Below are 16,550 nucleotides of genomic sequence, written 5' to 3'. Positions count from 1 at the left end.
ACAATTGCTTTTTAAGTATACACAACACCTGCTGAAGTTTTGTGGGGAATCAGGATGCTGAGGTCCGTTCACCAGCAAAGCATCAAGGTGGAGTAATGTTCGTCTGAGCACTGCAGAGGAGTGGAGATTCTTCTCGTAGTCATTAAGTTCCACCCGCTGACTCGTGCATATTGACCACAAAGGGTAGAGGGCTTCTAAACAAGAGATGATCGCTGTCTTGAAGGAAGATATTCTTAGGAAATGGTGTTTGTGCACCTGCTTTTAAATCAGACAGCTTTGCACCAAAACAGGCAGGGCTCTAACACCATAGCCATAATTAGAATATTGGTGTTATTGTTGAGAGGTTTAAACTAGGTATTGTAAGAAGGCACTCCCCCATATGCGTTAATAAACGCAATGTCAAGTGTCGTAACTAAGGGAACTGCGATTCTTACCGGTATTTAAATAGTTTACAATATTTCTTTTGATAATTATGTTGCCTACAACAAAGAATAATTCTGTTCACCTTTTCTTCCATTTTTATTGCCAGGAAAATAGAACATATGATACAATTGTATACATATAAATTAATTCACATTTGAAAATCCTGTTTAAAAACAGAAAATATTGGCTAGCCCATCAGCACATTAAATGTACTATTTCCTCATGAAAAAAGTTAACCCTAAAGAAATTTTGAAACGTGTATAAAATCATGGCTACTCACAGAAGATGAAGACTCCAATTATATCAGTAAACTTATAGAAGCCGTTTTATTCTACATAGAGAGGGTCCCCTCAAGGGGCTGCCATGTTAGAATCACATGACCAGTCGAATACTACTGGCTTCATCTCAGTAACCACCCTTTTATTACACACTTTTACTCATGGATTACAGTGCATCCAGAAAGTATTCACAGCACTTCACTTTTTCCATATTTTGTTATGTTACAGCCTTATTCCAAAATGGATTATATTCATTATTTTCCTCATAATTTTACAAACATACCACCCCATAATTACAACGTGAAAGAAGTTTGTTTGAAATCTTTGCAAATTTATTAAAAATCAAAAATGAAAAACAAATCACATGTACATAAGTATTCACAGCCTTTGCCATGACACTCAAACTTGAGCTCAGGTGCATCCTGTTTCCACTGATCATACTTGAGATGTTTCTACAACTTGATTGGAGTCCACCTGTGGAAAATTCAGTTGATTGGACATGATTTGGAAAGGCAAACACCTGTCTATATAAGGTCCCACAGTGCATGTCAGAACACAAATCGAGCCATGAAGTCCAAGGAATTGTCTGTAGACCTCCGAGACAGGATTGTATCGAGGCACAGATCTGGGGAAGGGTACAGAAACATTTCTGTAGCATTGAAGGTCCCAATGAGCACAGTGGCCTCCATCATCCGTAAATGGAATAAGTTTGGAACCACCAGGACTCTTCCTAGAGCTGGTCGCCTGGCCAAACTGAGCGATCGGGGGAGAAGGGCCTTAGTCAGGGAGGTGACCAAGAACCGATGGTCACTCTGACAGAGCTCCAAAGTTTCTCTGTGGAGAGAGGAGAACCTTCCAGAAGAACAACCATCTCTGCAGCACTCCACCAATCAGGCCTGTATGGTAGAGTGGCCAGACAGAAGCAACTCCTCAGTAAAAGGCACATGACAGCCCGCCTGGAGTTTGCCAAAAGACACCTGAAGGACTCTCAGACCATGAGAAACAAAATTCTCTGGTCTGATGAAACAAAGATTGAACTCATTGGCCTGAATGGCAAGCATCATGTCTGGAGAAAACCAGGCACCGCTCATCACCTGGCCAATACCATCCCTACAGTGAAGCATGGTGGTGGCAGCATCATGCTGTAGGGATGTTTTTCAGTGGCAGGAACTGGGAGACTAGTCAGGATCGAGGGAAAGATGAATGCAGCAATGTACAGTGACATCCTTGATGAAAACCTGCTCCAGAGCGCTCTGGACCTCAGACTGGGGCGAAGGTTCATCTTCCAACAGGACAACGACCCTAAGCACACAGCCAAGATAACAAAGGAGTGGCTACGGGACAACTCTGTGAATGTCCTTGAGTGGCCCAGCCAGAGCACAGACTTGAACCAGATTGAACATCTCTGGAGAGATCTGAAAATGGCTGTGCACCGACGCTCCCCATACAACCTGATGGAGCTTCAGAGGTCCTGCAAAGAAGAATGGGAGAAACTGCCCAAAAATAGGTGTGCCAAGCTTGTAGCATCATACTCAAAAAGATTTGAGGCTGTAATTGGTGCCAAAGGTGCTTCAACAAAGTATTGAGCAAAGGCTGTGAATACTTATGTACATGTGATTTTTTTCGTTTTTTATTTTTAATAAATAAACATATTCACGTTTGACATTATGGGGTATTGTGTGTAGAATTTTGAGGAAAATAATGAATTGAATCCATTTTGGAATAAGTCTGTAACATAACAAAAAGTGGAAAAAGTGAAGCGCTGTGAATATGTTCCAGATGCACTGTAAATTAATCATGGCTGACTGCATAGTGGATTTCTACAACTGCATCTGAAACTGAAAACTATCGATTTTGAATAATGCTCCAAGATGACACAAACACATAATTTACAGTGCATCTTTAAAAGAAAGCACATATTTGGAGATTTGACAGTTTTTGGAAGTAACAATTTTTTGAATATGCTGCTGAATGATGCTCACTCATAATATCAGTGTATACATATAAAAATACTTACAAATGATAATTCTCTCTAATTAAATGTGAATGAATAAATGGAAACAATTAAGTCCAGATGCGTGGGCGTCCTCATTAATGCTGAATGCTGCAGGAAAGTCTTTGATTTGCTGGCTAGATGGAGACTTTGTGGTTGTGAATTTGCATTTCTAATACCTTTCTTCTTCTTCTATTTATTTGGCAAAATAAGAATGCAAACTGAATGGTCGTGATGTTGTGGGAAAGAGCTTTGAGGTTGTTCAGCTCTGGCCTTTTGAAATTCTATGGTTATAGCGCCCCTTAGCGTTTAAGAGCTGCTAATGACTAAATCAACCCAGTGTTTGCAGCAGTAGAAAGTCTATTCTGAATTAGACAGTTCGGGCAATGTTTTTTTAAATGAGTGTGTAGATTACTTGATGTGCTGAAACTCTTCTGTACTCCGTAGTGCAGACGAAAGTGACTCTGAAGGCTGGATGTCACTGAGTTTCTCTTTCCACACTGAGAGCAGGTGACAGGCTTCTCTCCAGAATGAAGTCTTAAGTGAGTTTTAAGGTTTCCTTTTTGTGCGAAACTCTTTCCACAGTGAAAGCAGGTGAAAGGCTTCTCTCCAGTGTGAATTCTAATGTGACACTTAAGATCTCCTTTATTTGCAAAAGTCTTTCCACACTGAAGACAGGTGAAAGGCTTATCTCCAGAGTGAAGTCTTAAGTGAGTTCTAAGGTTTCCTTTTTGTGTGAAACTCTTTCCACACTGAAGGCAGGTGAAAGGCTTTTCTCCAGTGTGAATTCTAATGTGACACTTAAGATCTCCTTTATTTGCAAAAGTCTTTCCACACTGAAGGCAGGTGAAAGGCTTATCTCCAGAGTGAAGTCTTAAATGAGTTTTAAGGTTTCCTTTTTGTGTGAAACTCTTTCCACAGTGAGAGCAGGTGAAAGGCTTCTCCCCAGTGTGCATTCTCAAGTGACACTTAAGTTCTCCTTTATTTGCAAAAGTCTTTCCACACTGAAGGCAGGCGAAAGGCTTCTCTCCAGAGTGAAGTCTTAAGTGAGTTTTAAGGTTTCCTATTTGTGTGAAACTCTTTCCACAGTGAGAGCAGGTGAAAGGCTTTTCTCCTGTGTGAATTCTCAAGTGACACTTAAGATCTCCTTTATTTGCAAAAGTCTTTCCACACTGAAGGCAGGTGAAAGGCTTCTCTCCAGAGTGAAGTCTTAAGTGAGTTTTAAGGTTTCCTTTTTGTGTGAAACTCTTTCCACAGTGAGAGCAGGTGAAAGAATTGTTGGCTCTTGTTCTTCGAGTTCTTTTCTGTGATAATTTTGTTTTAGTCTTTGAGCCACTAAAATCTTCTTCAACAGTAATTTTATCAAATTTATGAACATGATGTTTCTCATCCACATCATTCAGTTCTTGAATTTCCTCTTTCACTTCTGTAAAGTCTAAAATGAACATAGTAAATTGACACATGTGAAAAAAATACAACTGAACCCCTATGTAATGGCAGTGAGCAGCAAAGGACAAATATCACATTTTAAGTAATATTTTATATGCTGAAAGTTAATATTCTCATGTATATTTTGTATTATTTGTTTGATAGTTTGAATTTTACTGCTTCTGTGATTTTCTAACTATAGCTGCCAGATCTAGTGAACTGTCTGAAGCTTTCATACCACAGGGTGTTTTCAGACCAGTAGCTTGTTTGATTTGTATGAAGTCCCTTAGATAACAGGGTATTTTTATGTATATTTTTCTGAAATAGTTTTGTATTGCATTGTAATAAATTTACCATGGTTTTAATCATGACATTCGTACCTCAAAATTCTGAAGTAGTAGTGAGGCCAGCTTTCTCAATGTCTCATGTCTTGTCTAACCAGATTCATTCCCTTTCGATTACAGTTCACTCGACATTACGTCAAATCTTATGGGGAACAGAGTCTCCGCACTACATGATGTCATACCCGAGGGACCTACCAAAGGTAAATTTAAACAACAGCCTAAAAATCATAGCATAATAAAGGAGCTTGGGCTCACCCGTGAGTGTTGAACAATACACAGAGAAAACCTGCGAAGAGATGGTTTTCATGTCTAGGTTGTAAAACCTTGCCAACGTGTTATGCGAAGACCACCCTGCTGCAAATCTTGCAGGGCATCTTGCACCCTATGATTTAGCATAGGTGATCGCATCAATGATCCAGTGAGAGAACCTTTGCTTTGAGATGGACATGCCTTTGTGTGTCATCCATAACAAAGAGCTGATCCAACAGCCTAAAATGGGTGTAATGCCTGCACAGAGCATAAGAAATGCATCAACAGCTCCTCATCCTAATTAAACAGTGGGGGGAAGAAGGCTTGTAGGCAGACCACCTGAGCCCTGAAGGGCATGGATAGCACCTTAGGCACAAAGCCTTTTCTGGGTTTCATGGTGGCTTTTGAAAGACCAGGCCCGAATTAAAGACATGCGCAGTCAACCGACAGCACCTGCATATCACCCACCGGTTTAACTGAGGCCAGAGCCAACAGAAGTTGGCTAAACAAAAGTCTTTAGAGAAAGCACACGCAACTCAACAGATTCCAATGGTTCGAATGGGGGGCTCATGAGTGCATGTCTGCCTATAGAAGAGACGTGATATGCCGAGATTGTCACTACATAGATTTTAAATGTTGATGGGGTAAGACCTTGTGTGAACAGATGTGGTGAACCAGGGGAAACACATACTTGCATTTCGCAGGCCATTTGTGGGCCATGGCATCCACCCATAGCGGGGCTTGGAACAAAGAGTACTAGAGGGGACAGGTGGCATTCTCCATGGAGGCAAACAGGTTGACTTCCCAAACCCTCAGGACAGTCTGAGGATGAAGTCTCCATTCCCCTGGCATTGCTCACTGGTGCGATAGCAGATTCGCTCCGCAGTCTAGGCAGCCCAGGACATATGTCGCATACCTGTCCCAGGTTCATTATTCGCAGCTATCGAGTTCCACCCTGGCAATTTATATATATGCATCTACTGTAATTTTATCCAAACTAATCAGAAAGTGGTGATTCACTATATCTGAATGAAAAGCCTTCAAAGCTAGGAAGACGCTTTTAGTTCCAGCCTCTTTTCACCTGAAAACCAGAAACAGCAACACCCTGCTAGTAAAAGTCTTGAGCTGTACACGGTACACAATGTTTGAGCCAGCACTGGAGAGGGCTTATGTGTAAAAGACCTAAAAGTATGATGGCGGATGCTGCCGCCTTAAGACCCAGCATTTTTTTTTTTGATTTCAGTGGAAATGTTTTCCCCAGTTTGAACTGAGACAGACTCTGAAGAATGGTTTGAATGTGCTCGCTTATGAGGTGTGCATGCATGCTCACGGAGTAGAGTCGGACTCCCAAAAAGGAGATCTGTTGGCTAGGAGAAAGCATGCTTTTTGCCAAGTTGACATTGAGACCCAGGCTAGTAATAGCCAATTGTCGAGGTAATTAAAAATGTGCACGCCATTCAGTTTTATTGGCATAAGCAGTGCATCAATACATTTTGTGAATGTATGGGGAGCAGAGAAGGACCGAAGGGAAGGACTTTTAATTGATATGGAGTTCTCTCAAACACAAATCACAAAAACATCCTGTGATGCAGTGCAATTTGTACATTAAAGTACACAAACCAGTCCTGATGATGGATGTGCAATAAGATCTGTTTCTTAGTAATCATTTTGAATGGGTTTGTTATGCAAGCACGTGATTCAAATGAACCAAAGCCCACAGTCTTTCTTTGAAATGAGAAAATAGCTGCAGTAGAACCCTTAGTAGGCAATGCAGTTTGGAACAATCTCTATGGCGTTTCTGCGACGAGATTATGAATTTATGTACGCAACACTGCCGCATCCCGTGATGGGACCTTACATGACAGAATTCATGACAGTTAAAGCAATGTGGCTGGCATGCAAACTGGATTGTATAACAATGTTCGATTAATTTTAGCACTGTGTAACTGGACAGTGGGTGCACTGATTTGCTTGCTATAAGAGATGTGTGGGGTGTGAGAAACATGAAGAGGAAAAGAGCCCTTTATTTAGAATGTTGGGCTTTCATTTGGCCGAGAAGAACAGCGGGCTCTAGGCTCCTCTTCACAGGGCTGGGCTGATCAGGAGAGCTTCTGCTGCCAGGAGTTTTTTTCCCCACGTCGTTTAAGGCAGTTAAGGTTTTCAACTGAGCCACTGGTTTACTTGGTTTCACCAATGGCTCAGTGGCAGCCTTTGTTGGAACTGGAGTGGCGAGAGAGGGGTTCTTCACCGGACGCTGACCCAGAGTAGAGGGGGAGCAGGCTAGTAGAAAGGAAAGGCTTCTTTTCAGTAGGAAGTGCTTTGCTTGCAATTGCTTTTGTGCAGCGATGAAGCGCTCAGCAAAGCCTTCTACGGCGTTGTCAAACATACCAGCTGGTGACACGGGGTGTCAAAGTGGGTGGCTTTCTCTGCATCACACAACTCTGTGAGAGTCAGCTAGACATGTTGGTCCAGAACCACCAGGTTACTCATCACCTTTTGGATGGCCTGAGCTGTGACTTTCGTGACCCACACCATATAAGCCCTTCCTGCCAGTGGGGACAGCAGTCAACATGGCTTGGAGGGATGGTCGGGGAAAGTCTTCCATCCCATGGTGGTAGCCGGATAGAGGTTTGCTGCAATCGGCTGGTCTATCATTTAAGATTTAGATAGCCCTTTTCGTCTGCGTGGACCACCGTGGTGAGAACGGCATCCCTTCTGATCTGAGTGGTGACGAGTAGGGCATGTGCCAGGTCTTCATGGGCTCTGTGTGGACCTCTGAGAAGAATGGTGCATTTCTCTTGACAGCGGTCTGCTGATGATGAGTGACCTGCAGAAACCACTCATCCAGGCAAGATTTTTCCAGCTATTCTAGAGAGGACCACTTGAGACTGAGCTCCTCAAATGCCCATGTGAAAACACATAGCATGGGGGAAGGCACGACAACATCCTCCATGGACTACACACCAATATCTGAAGCTGCGAGGGACATGGAATCATACCAATTGCTCCAATAGAGAGACTGAGCTCATTGCGTAAATATTACACTGGCGAGGTTGCTGCGTCAGACGATCGGGGGCATGCATGGCTTGCATCAGCACAAGATCCTTCTCGAACTCGAGCATGCACTGACATATGGAGCTGCAGATGTTTACGAGTATGTTTCATATATTGCTTTGATTGATACATGCTGCCTTCGGAGACTTTGTGGAGGTTTCAAATTATTCTGAGACCAGTCATTCAACAACTCTGTCTGTTCAGCAATTAAATGATTACGCAGCAAGTCTAAACTATAAACTTTGGTTGCAGTGCGGTGACACAGCAATTTTAGAAAGGTCACAGATTATTTTTTAAAGAGAACTTAAGTGTGAATACCCTAAAATTGGAAGTAAAGCATGGTGGTAAAATAAAATGTAATTTACTTGTTTGTAGTTTTAACACCTTGTTCAACATGAGAGCTGCAGTTTAATTAAAATGTAATGTTTATTTAGGAAAAAATATCAAAGCTGTGGCAACAGCATTTTTTTGCCCAAAACATGCATCCCTGCAATAAAAATAAAACTTCAAAAGGGCAGAATAACTGTGATTAATAATCATGATTAAAATTAAGCAAAATAATCGTGATTGTCATTTTAACCATTTTCGTTCAGCCCTAGTTCAGGAAATGAGTCTTCTCTTCTGCAGAGAAGATCCCATCCATTCAAGTTTATCTTGATGGTGAAACAGAAAGGGCTTATATGATGATGTCTTTTAGGAAGAAAATTCTGAAGAAATTGTGATTTTGCACCCGCTTATATAGGCCAACTGTGATCCTAAAGGAGTGGGGCTCAAACAATCTAAGGATTGGCATTACTGTACAAAGGGCTTCAATTAGGTTGTCAAATGAATTCCCCATAGTGTTTGTGCAATGTCGAGTGAACCGTAATCGAAAGGGAATGAAAACAACAGTAATAAAAATCATAATTTTGTGGTTACTATGGTTTCACTACAAATACCACATTTTAACAATTATTATTATATGTTACATATACATTATTACGATGGTTTTACTATGAATATCACGGTTAAAATATGGCTTCTGAAGTAAAACCATGGTAAGTTTATTGAGAAGGAATGCAAAACTATTGCGAGGAAACGCATTTTCGGAAACTATTTCAGAAAAAAAAGCACTTTCGTCTAAGGGGCTCTGTAGATTTGCTCCAAAACAGGGACACATTTTTTTCTGAGCACGATAAGGAACGGTTACAGTAGCATTCAGCACGGCAAGATTATAAAACATTCTATGAGAGAGTACTCTCAACTATATTTTGGGTGTTAAAAGTTTCACTTATGTTTATGATTTTAACTTTTGAACTGCAAGGCCTAGAGTCAAAATATTTTTTCCCTCTGGTTCCCTAGCTCATGCCGAGTCAAATGTATACCATATTTTCAATTTCCGCCTGACTAGATTTTCCAGCATTTCTAATTTTCAGAAAATCCTACTTTTCTCCTAGGCCGTGTCCATTTTGCACAAAATGTGTCGTGTATCATCTAGAAATACTGGGGACAAAATTTTATAATTTTTTTGGTCAAAACAAACAATAGCGTTTGAATAGTGTTTCAACAAATTTGATGGTAAGTGCACTAAAATGGATGTGAGACTGTATCTTCGCAATGCTTTGGCGTATCGACACAAAACTTGGTATTTGTCATAGCCATCATGACTTGATGGTACCTGCAGCATTTTGGCACAGCACCACCTAGTGGTCAGGAGATAAGAAACATATATATTTTTAGTTATAACGTCTGAATAGTTTGGCCTATAATTATGAGGCTGGTCTCTTTAGATTCTTTTGAGGTGAAACAAGTTGAATTATGCCAATATTTCTATGTCATTCCTAAAATGTAGTATAAAGTTATACATTTATTTTTGGGCCAGCACCACTTTGTGGTCAAAAGTTATAACAAAAGGTTTTAAAATGTTTATAACGATTATTTTGGCCTATCATCCTGCCAATGCCCTCTTGGATTCCTGGCATCATGCCAAATATGCCGATACCAAATTTGCCATGGTTGGGCATACATTCTGTCTGCCATTTTGATGAACTTTGAAAACCTACATTTACTTTTAGGAGTAAGTCAGATTTGCACGAAATTTGTCATGTATCATCTAGCGACACTCAAAACTAAAAGTTATCAAAAGCTTTTCGATAGACATAACGGTTCTTGAATAGTGCACCAACTCATTTGATGGCAAATCACCAAAAAGCATCGGAGGCTGTATCTCTGCAACGCTAATATGTGAAACTTTGTGTGCGTCACAATGACAACACCCTGACCTCACCATGTAATTCTGGTAACTGCACCACCTGTTAGCAATTATACCTATGTATTTATGCTTCTTTTCTTAAAGTAATAATCACTGATGTCCAGTGATATTTCCATACATGCCATTGGTGTGCTTAATTGCTGCTTGCAGCTATATTTCTATTTGCTTTCATTTTTGCAACATGGGTAGTGTCTTTCCTGTGTATTACCATTGTAAAACCAAGGAAAAAAGCAGTCCCAAAAACTGGAACATGTGAAAATCCTCTCATGCCATCACCAAAGACAGACCCATTACATACATTCTCCTGATTTCACGGCACCACAGAGGAAAGTGTAGCTTTTTACACCAAAGATCCATCAGGTATGGTTAATGTTTTTAAAGGGATATTTGTTTCATTGGTCTGTTGGATCGACAACAAAGATCCATCAGGTATAGTCAATGTTTTTAAAGGGATATTTGTTTCATTGGTCTGTTGGGTCGGATTGCATTCTCACCACAAGTGAACCGCTCCAGAGTTTGTTTGCAATCGGTCTGAGACCTCCTTGTCCAGGTGGTCTCAGACTGGTTGTTTTGGTGCAGATCCAAGTGTGAGATTGCTGTGTTCATATGTGCCTAAATGATCCAAATTAAGGGAGACAATGTGTCAGGTTCTGAAACAAATCCTCTAAACAAGCCAGCTGTGAAAACGTCCTTAATGGCCCTCATCAATCATTGTGAAGAATCAAGATTGAACACCAACCTCTTTGTTCCTCAGAATCTTCATGTTTCATTCTGTAGGATTCTGTTATACTGATGTCTTCATTCTCCTCTTTAAACTCTTCTTTAACACACTGCATTTTTATAATAGTATGCCAGTAAACTTCAGTTGTTCCTCTTTATATACCACCTTCTATTCTTTTTTCAATTGTAGGATGATCTGACAAAAAAAAAAAAAGCAGATTATTTTATTTATATAATATCCCCATTGTTGTAGGAAATGCCATCACCCTGTTTACCATGTATAACCATAGCTAGGCAATAAACGTCTGTATGGCATCTAAACTACCCTCAACAATTGTATGGATTAAAGGCAGGATTATTCAACTTTTATTAAAAGTAGTTTTTTTAAACGTTTAGTGATGTTAATTTGCAACAGAAACATGAATGCGGACTTTAAACAAACACACAACACAAAATGTATATATTTAAGATTAGAATACAATCAAGTCCCAGAATGTCATTAAAAATAGTTCAGTCCCAAATAGGTAATTTAAATTGGCTGAAGAAGATGAAATGATGATGATGACAACAAGGACCCAGTCCTACAGTTGCAATCAAAATTATTCAACCCCGACCAGCAATCCATTCTGGTGATGTGAATGAAATCATATCAACTAAAACCTCAGTAAACAATCAAAGTACGTTTTTAATACACATTTGAATGATTTTGTGAACCAAGAGTTCAGTTGGATTTTTCACAGATTTCTCATGAGCAAAAGCTTCCAGCTCATTGACATTCTTTGGTTTCTGTGCTGCCACTGCTTCCTTGAAATCCCAACAAAGATTTTCAATGGGATTCTAATGGACTGAAATGGCCACTCAAGGACATTCCATGGCCTATCCCTGAACCTGATTTTGGTCAACTTGGATGTATCTTTGTTGTTATTTTCTTGCTGGAAAGTCCAGTGATCACAAAGTTTCAATTTACACACTGAAGGCATCACATTTTTCATGCCAAAATGGCCTGATACCTGAAAGAATCCATGAGGTCTGTTCACATAGTCAGGACAGCCATTTCCTGCAGCCGCAAAACACCCCATAACTGACCTGACCCACTTCCATGCTTAACCATAGGGAATAGGGATGGTGTTGGTCTTGTCATTACCTTGTCATCTTAGTCCAGACGTACTGCTGACCCCATGGGTCTAAATCTCATTTTCTGTTTAGTGTCATACGTCCATAAATCCTTCTTCCAGGACTCCACGGGTCTTTCCTAATTACATTGAATATTCAGTCAACATTTTCCTTGGTGAAGTTTTGCTTTCTTTCACACCCAAGAAGTTTGCTGATGTACCACATTTTAAAAATGTATGAATTGTGCCGCCAACTTTGTTTATTGGCAATGGAAGTGCCTTGGAAATGTACTTTTAGCCATGACCATTCTTGTGTAATGAAATAATCTCCTCTATTAGCTTTAGAAGAAGCTAATATTTAATAACATTTTTTGCATTGAATAATTTTGATTGCAACAGTATATTATACAATTAAACCTCAAGAATAAAAGTCTCCAACAGGCTACTCATATATGATAAAGTCCTGATGCAAACAATATATGGTCATATATATATATATATATATATATATATATATATATATATATATATATATATAATGACTATACAAGTGAATTTAACAAACATCAAAAGCTGTTTCAAACAATCCTGCATCAAACAAATTTCCATTATACAGCAGTTACAAGAGAAACAGAGATTAAACAACACAAAAAAGATACTCAAACGAATATTAACATTTACTTATCAACTTACATACATGTTGAACAAAATAACTTTCCTCAATCAGGACTTTAGATGGATTGAAAAAAATCAGTATGAACATAACACAACAATACTTGCTTGTGCATCTTCTTCACTCGTCTTCTATCTCACATTAGTCCCTGTTTATCGCCCTCTGGAGGCAGGGATGAGTAACACACCCACGAGAAACGTCTTTTAATGTTTTGTGGCGGTTGGCAAACCAGCTATAGTGCATTTCTGCCACTTACTGGGATGGAGCAGAGGCTGGTACGCAGATAGCAAGGAGACGTCGATTCAACGTCTGTTTTCGGTTGTGAAGATCGAGATCAGTAATCAATCCATTTTCGATGTTGAATCAACACTCACTTTTTTGGTCGGTCATTAGGTTGATTCAACTTGTTCAAATTCCCAGTGATAATTTTCATGTTTATTTCAACTTTGGTCAATTAATTTGTCTGAATTCAGATGTGCTGCGCCATACTGATTAAACTGTCATTACGATCCGGGTATCGTTCGTTCATTTGTTTTTGCTTTCATATATAAAAACGAGAAAACAACTCCTTTTTTCGTTTTTTGAAAACGAAAAAACTAAATTATGACTTGATTTTTGGTTTTCCGTTCTTGCACGGAAATCAGAAAACGACTTGATATTCCGATTTTCCCTGTGGGTGGGGCTAAATCTGATTGGCAGTATATGCATTCATTGTTTTTCAAATTAAGAGTTTTCCAAACACTGTATTTGTTAGCCTGTAAAATTTATAGTCTATATGCATGCTATTTGTCACCCAATTATTTGGCTTCACTGACTGAAAAATCTATTGAAATAGCCTAAATGTAAACATGTTCACGCATTGAAGTTGTCACGGTGGTTATCAGACAAAAGGCTGAATGGAGAGAAGGCCCTTCTTATAGTTTATATTGCATTCCATCGCAATATAGGTTACTTTTGCCGTCCCTATACTCCAGCTCACTACAGTTTTGAGGATGCCTTTCAAGACAGTCATTGGCAAACACCTACAGTAGTCAACCAAAATGTATGGGATCAATTCCATGCCACATATATTTGCAAAAATATAAAGTATTGCAAAATAAAGTTTTGCAAAACAAAAAATGTATTGAGCAAAAAAATTTTTTTTTTTTAAAAACAAAAATTAAGTATCACAAACGTAAAATAAAGTATCGAGAGAAAAATAGAAAGTTTTGCAAACAAAAATAAAGAATTGCAAAATATAAATAAAATATAGCAAAAACCAAGATATAATTAATTGCAAAAATCAATGACTGTTGTAAAAGAAACTAAAGAACTTTTATCCTTTTTTATCTCTGCAACAGATTTTTAGGCAGCAATGATTTTGCCACACATCTTTTTCTTTGCAATGCCTACTAATTATTTTGCAATGCTCCTTTTAATCTGCATTTCCATCACGTGTGAGCTCGTGATACCGTTTTGCCTTTGTGCTTCACTTTTCTCTGCGTTTCACTTTATGGCACTGTTTTGACGTGGGGGTGGAGTCAGGGGATTGGGGCGTGTACAACGGGCTCAGTGATGCCTCCCTGGAAGTTACGTCATTAGCTTGAGACACTGATCAAACATCATGGCTGAGCACAGGCATGCAGGTGGATCTCAGGTATATAAAGTTGATTGTTTCCTTTTATTTAATTAGCATTAAATGTGCTTTAACAGCGTTTGCTGTCAGATAAAGAAGTTAGAGATCAGTTAAAGCGGTGGATTTATTAGCCATACGCGCTAACATAGCCAGCATCTGCAGTTTTTCTCTCTCAATTGATTGGACTATTGATTGATTCTTATGTTTACTTTATAGATTATAATTGTCTATACCATAGTATGTTGTCTTCTAAAGAAATTTAAACTCCATATTTAAAAATATGTAAATAGACGTTACATTATCACTGTTAAAGGAGACAATAAATAGATTTCAAATAAAAAGTTAAACGATCGTAACAAATAAGCATCCCAGGAAACGATCTACAAACAATAAAAGAACATCACTTATAACGTTAATTGTGCAAAAGCAAAACAAATTTAACATTGATACTTAAGAGTAGGTGCTGATAAACTGGTTATATCCTGCTCTACTCGAGGCAGAGAAACAGCAGGAGAAAGCTGTTGTTGCTGCTGACCCGCCTGAATATGACCGAAGCTTTGAGTCAGAACACTAATAAGATTCGATCACGACATCTGGATATTCTTTCTGCTAAATGTGACATGGCAAATCATTACATGAGATGACCTAGATACACGTACATTTACTGTGAGCATCGTAAGAACTTAAGTAGCTTGCGAACAGGTTCGTTGAGCAATGGAGGAGTCAGAAGACAGCGAAGCAGGTTTGAAATCAGCACTTTAATTTCTTTCACGAACATACGACGGTCACCGCCGTAGAAATGTAAACAAAACAATCTCACACTCAGTCTGTGGAGCTTTCTGGATCCACTCTCTCTCTCCCTCTCGACACTTGGCGTCCCTTTAAATGTCTCTCTCCGTATCACTACAACAAGACACAGGTGTTAGAGATAATTACAAACCAGGTGACAAGCCTTACCGCTCTCTCTCTCCAGCAGACCGACTCACGACCACGCCCCATGCCACATAGCTGTATAACGCAGGGTTAAGAATATAGGGGATGTGAACATTTTATATTTCAAAACTTTATTTTTAAAGACAGAACACATGCACGTTTGTTACGATCGTTTAACTTTTTATTTGTAATATATTTATTGTCTACTTTAACAGTGATAATGTTACATCTAAATATGGAGTTTACATTTTTTCTTTAGAAGACAACATACTATGGTATAGACAATTATAATCTATAAAGTAAACATAAGAATCAATCAATAGTCCAATCAATTGAGAGAGAAAAACTGCAGATGCTGGCTATGTTAGCGCGTATGGCTAATAAATCCACCGCTTTAACTGATCTCTAACTTCTTTATCTGACACAAACGCTGTTAAAGCACATTTAATGCTAATTAAATAAAAGGAAACAATCAACTTTATATACCTGAGATCCACCTGCATGCCTGTGCTCAGCCATGATGTTTGATCAGTGTCTCAAGCTAATGAGCGTAACTTCCAGGGAGGCATCACTGAGCCCGTTGTACACGCCCCAATCCCCTGACTCCACCCCCACGTCAAAACAGTGCCATAAAGTGAAACGCAGAGAAAAGTGAAGCGCAAAGGCAAAACGGTATCACGAGCTCACACGTGATGGAAATGCAGATTAAAAGGAGCATTGCAAAATAATTAGTAGGCATTGCAAAGAAAAAGATGTGTGGCAAAATCATTGCTGCCTAAAAATCTGTTGCAGAGATAAAAAAGGATAAAAGTTCTTTAGTTTCTTTTACAACAGTCATTGATTTTTGCAATTAATTATATCTTGGTTTTTGCTATATTTTATTTATATTTTGCAATTCTTTATTTTTGTTTGCAAAACTTTCTATTTTTCTCTCGATACTTTATTTTACGTTTGTGATACTTAATTTTTGTTTTTTTAAAAAAAATTTTTTTTTGCTCAATACATTTTTTTGTTTTGCAAAACTTTATTTTATTTTGCAATACTTTATATTTTTGCAAATATATGTGGCATGGAATTGATCCCATAGGCAAGTAGTCTCCGGATGCTGATCTCAGAGCTTCCACGCTGGACACCCATTTCTTGCATCTTTACTGAGATCTCATGACATGGCATTCCATTCATAAACATGTCCTCAATAAAAGACATGTATGGTTCGAGTGCCATTTGAACTGGAAAGTTTGACCAACTGGGACCGAACCCTACGCTTTTGGCGCTCAGCGACCTACTCCTTTGAAACTATCCACTGCGCATGCGCGAAACAGAATTGAATCCACCGTGGGAAATAGGAAAACAAATAAAGAAAAATAAAGACAACGTATATTCGACCCATTATTTCGTTTTGGTTTCCTTGTTTATTATATTTCCCGTTTCGAGCTGAAAGCAATCAAACGAACGAAAATTTTCATATTTGGTTCAT

At 39.0% G+C, this 16,550-nt stretch overlaps 1 protein-coding gene across 1 annotated transcript in view; it reads right to left on the bottom strand.

Annotated features, from left to right (window-relative positions):
• Positions 1-932: 932 nt before the first annotated feature.
• Positions 933-16,550, bottom strand: part of LOC127644932 (gastrula zinc finger protein XlCGF57.1-like) — a 39,585-nt gene continuing 23,967 nt past the window's right edge. Inside the window, exon 4 of the mRNA XM_052128387.1 lies at positions 933-3,925. Coding sequence (XP_051984347.1) covers positions 3,021-3,925 — 905 coding nt within the window. The 3' untranslated portion in view covers positions 933-3,020. The remainder of the gene's footprint in view (positions 3,926-16,550) is intronic.

This window comes from Xyrauchen texanus, chromosome 6, assembly GCF_025860055.1.
Source record: "Xyrauchen texanus isolate HMW12.3.18 chromosome 6, RBS_HiC_50CHRs, whole genome shotgun sequence".
Lineage (NCBI taxonomy): Eukaryota > Metazoa > Chordata > Actinopteri > Cypriniformes > Catostomidae > Xyrauchen > Xyrauchen texanus.
This window is presented reverse-complemented; position numbering and strand designations above follow the sequence as displayed.